This window comes from Leuciscus leuciscus (assembly GCF_965113295.1).
Source record: "Leuciscus leuciscus genome assembly, chromosome: 5".
Lineage (NCBI taxonomy): Eukaryota > Metazoa > Chordata > Actinopteri > Cypriniformes > Leuciscidae > Leuciscus > Leuciscus leuciscus.
Window position 1 is genome coordinate 26,307,462 of NC_138729.1, and position 8,084 is coordinate 26,315,545.

The 8,084-nt window shown below is 38.6% G+C and overlaps 1 protein-coding gene across 2 annotated transcripts; it reads left to right on the plus strand.

Moving 5' to 3' along the window:
• The first annotated feature begins 1,194 nt into the window (after positions 1–1,194).
• Positions 1,195–7,946, plus strand: fsta (follistatin a). 2 transcript variants are annotated; one of them, XM_082168779.1, is made up of 6 exons: positions 1,195–1,373; positions 2,581–2,772; positions 3,103–3,321; positions 3,538–3,762; positions 4,106–4,336; positions 5,882–7,946. In XM_082168779.1, the coding sequence occupies exons 1-6, from the start codon at positions 1,280–1,282 to the stop codon at positions 5,902–5,904; spliced, it is 984 nt and encodes a 327-aa protein (XP_082024905.1). In that variant the 5' UTR covers positions 1,195–1,279; the 3' UTR covers positions 5,905–7,946. The 2 variants fall into 2 exon arrangements, with proteins under 2 accessions (XP_082024905.1, XP_082024904.1); XM_082168778.1 differs by having other exon boundaries at positions 5,905–7,946.
• The last annotated feature ends 138 nt before the right edge of the window (positions 7,947–8,084 follow it).

Below are 8,084 nucleotides of genomic sequence, written 5' to 3' on the forward strand. Positions count from 1 at the left end.
TGGTCTTTATAGCCTATAGCCTACTTTAGTTGGGTAACTTTTGGGTTACGCATAGACTAGCCTAATTGCAGATTGTCTGATTTGTAGACAAATATATTTTGAATAGCCTATACGGTTGGCTTACAAATAGCCTACACATTTGGAAATTGTAGATTAATTTCAATTGCAATTCATCGCAAGTAGGTCATTATACACACGTTTGTTCTACAGTGATAATGACTTGCTAAGTCGAATCAAGTTCAAATAAAGAAACAGATACTCCGAAATCTCGTGTGTTCGCTACAGTCTCATTCAACATACGAGACTCCCGTCCTCTTAAAGTTGATGGCCTAACTGAAGTTGAGCGTGCGCGCACACGTCTGTGTTCTGTGCTTCAAGAATCTTGCAGAAGAGGTCGCGCGTGCGCCTCCAGCACAGAGGCAAAATACTCCTGCAGTCAGTCTCGCGTGTCTCACTTCTATGGAAATGAATTCCGTGTAGTCTGCCTCGCGCCACCGCCGTTCGGAAATTGAATGGGATATAGATTGTGATCCCGAAGGGAAACCGCAACACCTGTCTCGTCTAATAATAGTCTTTCTCGCTTTTATTCTGTAATCCATTGTCTCCTTGCTCAGATCACCTTTCAGCAGTAACCTTGTATTAAATTAACACCCTCTACTGTTAATCAGACCTGTCATGGCCCGGAAAGTTGTGACATTTCCCATCTCCGCAAAGGTTTGTGGAGACTGTCGCAGGCTATCAATGTGCAGTTGTATTTGCAATTCACACCCGCCTATAGTCTTAATAATCATTCACCTACAAACATGTTCCCTTTTGTTAACACTAAAAACGCAATATTCATTGGTAACTGGGTCTTTGTGAGTTTAAAAATGCTGTTGCTTATGCTAATATTATTTTCCTGTGTAATTGTAAAGTCACATCCACGTCTGATCAGGTCTGGATATCCATAAGGATGGTTCTTGGTTACAAGATACAAATTGGACCATTTTATTTATGCTTCCTGCGACTTAGTATTCTGCAAAACTCTGATGTGATTTAGAGGCAAGAGAAAGTTTCAACCAGCTATGTCACCTGATTTGGATTGAAAGAACTTGGGGGAAAAAAGTCTTTCTCCCCACCCCCACAGAGAGGAAGACCGCCCACACCACAGACAGTCGGCCCGAGACCCCTTATACACTTAAAAAGAGGTGGCACTCTGAGAGCAGCGTTCATTCAGCACTGCCTGAGTAAGAAGATTACTTTTGCGCTGCTCGTCTCAATACTCTTTCTCTCTTTTAACATGCTAAGGATGCTAAAGCGTCAGCACCTCCACCCGGGAATGATTTTATTACTCTTATGGCTATGTTATTTGATTGAAGATCAAAAAGTGCAAGGTGAGTGCACTTTTTCTTTATTTGTTTCTTCAAAATTATTCTTTGACATGCTTTAGACATGGGGTTGGGCTGCAGTTCCTTTAGAATGAAAGTATTCCTTTAGAATGAAGAGAGCTGCTTAAATACTAGACAACTGTAAAGTTTTGTTCTTGGCTCGCGCCTGCATTGGTATCCTCGAGACAGGTGCGTCCTTACATGCACCATTATCTAAAAAAGAAAAGAACAGCCGAAATTTACTAGGCTAAATTAAGAAATGAAAATTTTTGCAGAAAATTGTATCGTTATTTAAAATAAATGCTCACGTCAAGATTGTCAAAACTAGAGGACACCGAGATGCATTTCTTGTCTTGATAATGATGAATAAAATGTTTAATATCAACATGATAGTATTTTTGCCTATCAATAATATGAAGAATGAATGTTTTGTTTAAATGCATATTTAACACACTCTCAAATAAACCTTTATGCATTAGACATTCGATTGTATTTTTTTCTCAAATAGTGAAATTAGACTGCCTACCTCGTCTGGCTTTCAAAAATCAGTGGACATAATGAAAAAAAAAATGCATTTAATTATTAGAATCGCTTTGCGTATCGGTCATTAAAAGGGCACGATCATTTTTTAAAACAAAGTTTGATGAAGCTCGCGTGACTGTATGATTTAATTGGATTGTCTGGCTCGTGGTAGGCTATCCCCGGCGCGAATGCCTAATTTAATAAATAAACACGACTAATTCCCCTCATGGTTGACCCGACAGTTTAAAAAAAAATATCTGAACCTTATTATGAGCAGCGGATAAATGCGTTTGTGTTGGTAAAAGCAGCGTTTGTAATGCTCCTGTAAGTGTGGTGAAACGTGATGAGCGCAGACAGTTGGCACAGAGCGCTCGAGGAACTGGAGTCTAGACTGCCATGCACATTGTTTAAATAGGTATACTGCCACTTAATTTAAGACAATAAATCTCTGCCTGGTCATAACATAATCGACGACAGGAAAAGCATATTCCCGACCAGACCCAGAGCCCTTGAGTTGTCTGGGTGAAGGCATGCAAGTGTAAAATAGTCGCATTACGTTGGGAAAAATCAGACAAAATACAGCGGGGGAGGGGGAGCAAGAGAGCTCCAGCTAATACAGGCTGCACGTGTTGTGTCTGGGTCATTGGCTTCAGACTTTAATACGACTGGCTCTTTTTCTTTTTGTTTACAGCTGGTAACTGCTGGCTACAGCAAGGCAAGAACGGGAGATGTCAGGTCCTCTACATGCCTGGGATGAGTCGAGAGGAATGCTGCCGGAGTGGGAGGCTCGGTACATCTTGGACCGAGGAAGATGTGCCAAACAGCACATTATTCAGGTGGATGATCTTCAATGGCGGTGCTCCAAACTGCATACCTTGTAAAGGTAGAATCCCATGTTCGTTTGTTCAGGTGGAAACGTCTAATAAGCATATTGTTGCTATTTTATATAATAAAAACGTATTACATGCATATTTAAAAAGTAATCATAAAAAAGTTATACATAAAAACTGTGCCTCAGTATCCCCGTCCTCATCTCTCACACTTTCTTGCTTTAATATAGCCTAAATAAAAACCAATAAAAAATGATTAATTAATAATAGATTATTAATGTGTGATATGAGTGTATAATAATACTAATTAAAAAAAAAAAATCTTTAAATTTGATTCAGCTGCTTTTAAATAACATGTTCCTGTGTGCCTCTCTGAATTTTAGAGACATGTGATAATGTGGACTGTGGCCCTGGGAAGAGATGTAAAATGAACAGGAGGAGTAAGCCTCGCTGCGTCTGTGCACCAGACTGCTCCAATATCACCTGGAAGGGGCCGGTGTGCGGCTCAGACGGAAAAACATACCGAGATGAATGTGCCCTTCTGAAATCCAAATGCAAAGGGCACCCAGATCTGGAGGTGCAGTATCAAGGCAAATGCAAAAGTATGTAACACTGCTTTCACACCCAAAAAAAACTGTCTAATCATAAGAGAGATTTCAGCACTTTTATCCAGCCCTGCAGTACTTACAAAAGGTGTTTATACTAAATAAAGTCACACAATTCAACTATAAAATAAGAATAAAGAAACATTTTGGTCAACTAGGTCATTGGTTGTGAAAATAAGAAAATCATTCAGTCTTCCCTTCTCATCTTCACAGAGACGTGCCGTGATGTCTTGTGTCCGGGAAGTTCGACTTGTGTGGTGGACCAGACAAACAATGCGTACTGTGTGACATGCAACCGCATATGCCCAGAGGTTACATCTCCGGACCAGTACCTTTGTGGCAACGATGGGATTGTTTACGCCAGCGCGTGCCATTTAAGGAGAGCCACGTGCTTGCTCGGTAGATCCATTGGAGTGGCATACGAAGGGAAATGCATCAGTGAGTGTTCACATACATTTTGCTAGGAGTTGTGAAGTTTCATTTAAATGAGAAAAGTTACAAATATAGAAATAGTGCAGTTTGGTGGGGTATTGGTTCAGAGTGCATAACGCAACAATGTCTTTCGTAACAATCCCAGTTGTGATTATTACTTGCAAAGGAAAGTCATTGGTGTCTAATTGTTTCCTGATGTTGGCAACATCATCTCGTGTGTTATAACAAACTGAACATGACTTGCCTACAGCTGTCCACAACAACAACTACATTTATGTATTTCTTTGTATGCAACACTGGAGTGTTGTCAGTAGAAATTGACGGTTGTTTTCCTCTGTTGTGTTTACAGAGGCCAAGTCATGCGATGATATCCAGTGCAGCGCAGGGAAGAAGTGTCTATGGGATGCCAAGATGGGTCGCGGGCGCTGTTCAGTTTGTGTGGAGTCATGCCCAGAAAGTCGCTCGGAGGAGGCCGTGTGCGCCAGCGACAACACCACATATCCCAGCGAATGCGCCATGAAGCAGGCCGCTTGCTCTTTGGGGGTTCTCCTGGAGGTTAAGCATTTAGGATCTTGCAACTGTAAGTAATACATCTTAAAAGACAATCCAATGCTGCCCCCAGCAACCTCCTCCCCAAAACCTCCCACCCCTCCAAATAACGCCTCCTCATTCCCTTCCTGCTGCTAAGAGTTAAGCTACAGAAAGGACTTATGATTGGAAGTTCTTTGCATGTCCTCTTTGGCTGGCTTCATTCATTTTGCATTTTCTTGAGAAGGAAAAAAAAATATTTAAAAAAAGAACCTACTAAATCAATGGAAATCAATGAATACAATGTATAAAAAAAAACAAGAGTTCAAAAAATGTTACAAAGAGCTCTTTCAAGGAGTCCTTTGACATACTAATTTTCTTCATTTAACTAACAAGAAAACATGTGCGGACTAACTTTTGCAGTTAGTGGACATCGTCATGTTTGAATTCTAGTTCGCTCTGACCTGTTACTGACCAGCAGGTTGAGTTCATATATGTCCCCCTTTGTTATAGTGTAAATGTAGAGACTTATATAATCATATCAACTTGTCAATTCCATATTCATGGTTATTATGTACGTGTTTTATGAATTTTGTTTTTTGTTTGATTAATGCGTTTGGCTGTAATCAATGATTTCAAATGCACTATGACATAAATAGCCCTGAGGGTTTTTAAAAGACACAAATCCTTTTCCTTACACTCACATAAGGTGATTGTAACATTGGTGCCATTGTTTAAAAGTTAACTAGACTACCTATTTCGACAGATGGTTAACTAGCTTTGAGAATGAATTGATGAAGCTAGATCTGCTATCAATAATACAGCATCAAAGAGAGGGAATACTTACATTCCAATTTGTGCTAGCAAACCAATCAAATGATCAATGTGAATGAATCGCTTACCTTAATGTTCTCGTGCCTTAAGGTATCATTTTCAAGGGACCAACTTTATGATCACCTCATGGTTTGAATGACACCAGCATTTTACAGTTTGCAGGACAAGATTGTTATTATTTCTCAGTCTCTGCTGTTAGACATCTAACATTAGAAAGGTGAATATGTGTGTGCAGTTCTGCTGTGATCGTGTTGTCCTATTTGTTTGTGAGGGACTATTTGTTTCATTGCTTTGCCTATGTCATTTTTTCAATGTAAACTTTTATGTAGAATATATATATATATATACCAATATATATATATACCTATACATATATATATATATATATTATATACCTCAGAACTGTGCCATTGCTTGACCACGTAGCTACGGTCGACCGGTGTACAACAGTGCATCCAAAGTGATGGATATAGACGCAAAACCAGAAAAATAGCAGCCAGTCGTAGAATGCAAGTGCATTTTTTTGGTCTTGATTTGGAAATCTGCCAAACAGACAAGAGCCATTAAAGCTTCTGATCAGCCCTGTCCCGTCACACCAGTGACTTCCTTTATTATGTACATCTTGTCGCATAATTTTGAGAGCTAGAGCACCTGGTCAAGCTGGCAAGTAGCCTAAAACCCACTAGATTATCAGAGGCTTTGGGATAAAAAGACAAATACTCACATACATTCTGCGCTGTTGTGGTCTATATTCATGCAACAGCTACCATGTATTCTCCCATATAGCCATTACTGAAGACCAGGAGGAAGATGACGATGAGGAAGACCAGGACTACATGGCTTATATCCAATTATCACCTGTACTGGATGGATAAAGCCCTATCAACCAGTGGAACAGTCCTAGGGCACGGAATCATGTCCACACTGTACATATGTGTATGCTAATTTATTTTTCAGAGAAAAAAGAAAGAAGTATACATGTAGTTCAGTCTGCTTGATGTTTATTTATACAGTGTTCTGTTTTATAATTTATACATTTACAGTGTCTGGCTTGCTTGTCTATCATGCTATTTTGTTATCACTTGTGTTGTCTTTCCCTTTTCTTTCTTTTTTTTTTATTATGACCGAGAGATATATTTGTCCAAAGAGAAGCAGTGTTATTTATTGTGAGGTAAAATGCTATCATGTAAAGTGTGAGTCTTCTGCAAGCTGTAAATTGCATTCCCTGAGCTGTATAAATGCTTATCAATGTCAAATCTGTATCACAGATGTTTATTTCACACATACCTGCATGTTAGCTTGTGAGTTTATTTATTGGAAAAAAATGGAAATGCATAGGAAAAAAATGTCACTCTTTAATGTACATGTATATTTCTGGTTTTGTTTACAGTTTAGTGTAACTGACCAAAGGGATTTTCTTGAACGTTCTTCAATGTTTTGTGATATGGTGTAGCAGGATAACATTGAAAATGAGCCGTTTCTCATATAGGAAACCCCTGATGATTAACTTGTATAAAATGCTATCTGTCATCAACAGCAACAGTGCTGCGATAGAACAGAAATTAGCAGTGGGTGATACTTGTTTGAGAAAACTGTGCCATGCAACTTTTTGTCTTGTTTTTGCCAATATTCTGCTCTATATTGCTCTTGCAGAGCTAAAGAAAAGGTCATAAAGAGGACTCGGTATCAATATATAAAATGTTCACTTTTCCGCTGTTTTCACTTTGTTGTCAAAATGCATTTTTATTTTCAGACATCTCAAGATAAAAACAAAATTCAGTTATAAATATATAGTTTTGTATTTTTATGTAAATGTCATATGTATATACAAAGTTTGATGTATTTGTACAGATATTAAGAGTGAAATCAATAAAAAAAAAATACATATCAATTGGTCAGTGGTATGGATTTTTTAAAGAATTGAGTTCTGCCATTGATAAAATAACATGTACCCATCGATTTATTACTCTCAATATTTTGTATGAAATTGTAGTGTCTTGAGTTTGACCCAAAAAAGGTTTGTTCTATATCTGATCTATAGCCAGAAAATACACAGAGCTTTTCCCACACAAGGGAAAATAATTTAAAAATGAATCATGCCAATGTTCCCATAAGGACAAAACTTTCAGATTTAAACTGGTTCTCTCTGCTGATGAAAGCCAATCACGCATGACCATGACCACTATACAAGATGATAAAGCAGAAATGAGTCTGCATTTAGGCTAATCATATCCTGACAAACTCCAAACATTGTTCTTTCAGAGGACTGTTGTCTTGCAGTTTGTGCCACTCTTCCCTAAAGGCCAGTGTTATGCAGAGCTTCTCAGTCATCTTGTGCTCATTTCCCCTGTACTCAAGTAGCTCCTTCACAATGATCTGTGTGGTCTCTCTCACAAGTCTCCTTTCTGTTTGCATAGAAGAACTTCTCTGGAACTCACCAATTTTCAGTCACTCACCAATTACTTCTTTTACATGCACGCCGTTATAAGGCTATGGTTTATGATTCCAGATAACGTAGATTTGTAATGTGATGTAAAATGAACATGGTTTGAGTAGTAACAGTTACTGTGCAAATGTGCTAGAAGAGACGACAGTAAAACGATCACTGCTTTTTCAATTGAACATCAATTGGAGCAGACAGGTGTTTTCCTCATCTCGGCTCATCCCTGGAGGAGCATGAGAGTAAACATATCTAGCTGGATTCAGTCTTTGAAGCTTGACATTTACCTCATCTTGCCGTTTCAGAAACATTAACACTAAACTGTCTTCAGGAGGATTTGAAGGGTGGAAAAAACAAACCACCTGACAATAATTATTTTCTGAGGAAACGGATGACATTTCAAAGAACACAGCTAGAACAAACAACAGCTTCAGTACTAATAAGTGCTGAATACTACCATGGATATTGTGTCATTACAATGATTCGTGACATAATCTCCAGACTTGGTAAAGGAAGCACAATAAAA

Excerpts from the sequence above, each read along its gene's own strand:
- fsta (XM_082168778.1), top strand. The coding sequence starts at position 1,280 with ATGCTAAGGATGCTAAAGCGTCAGCACCTCCACCCGGGAATGATTTTA. Across the intron at positions 3,322-3,537 it reads GTATCAAGGCAAATGCAAAA|AGACGTGCCGTGATGTCTTG; the intron begins GTATGTAACACT and ends TCATCTTCACAG. Across the intron at positions 3,763-4,105 it reads ATACGAAGGGAAATGCATCA|AGGCCAAGTCATGCGATGAT; the intron begins GTGAGTGTTCAC and ends TTGTGTTTACAG.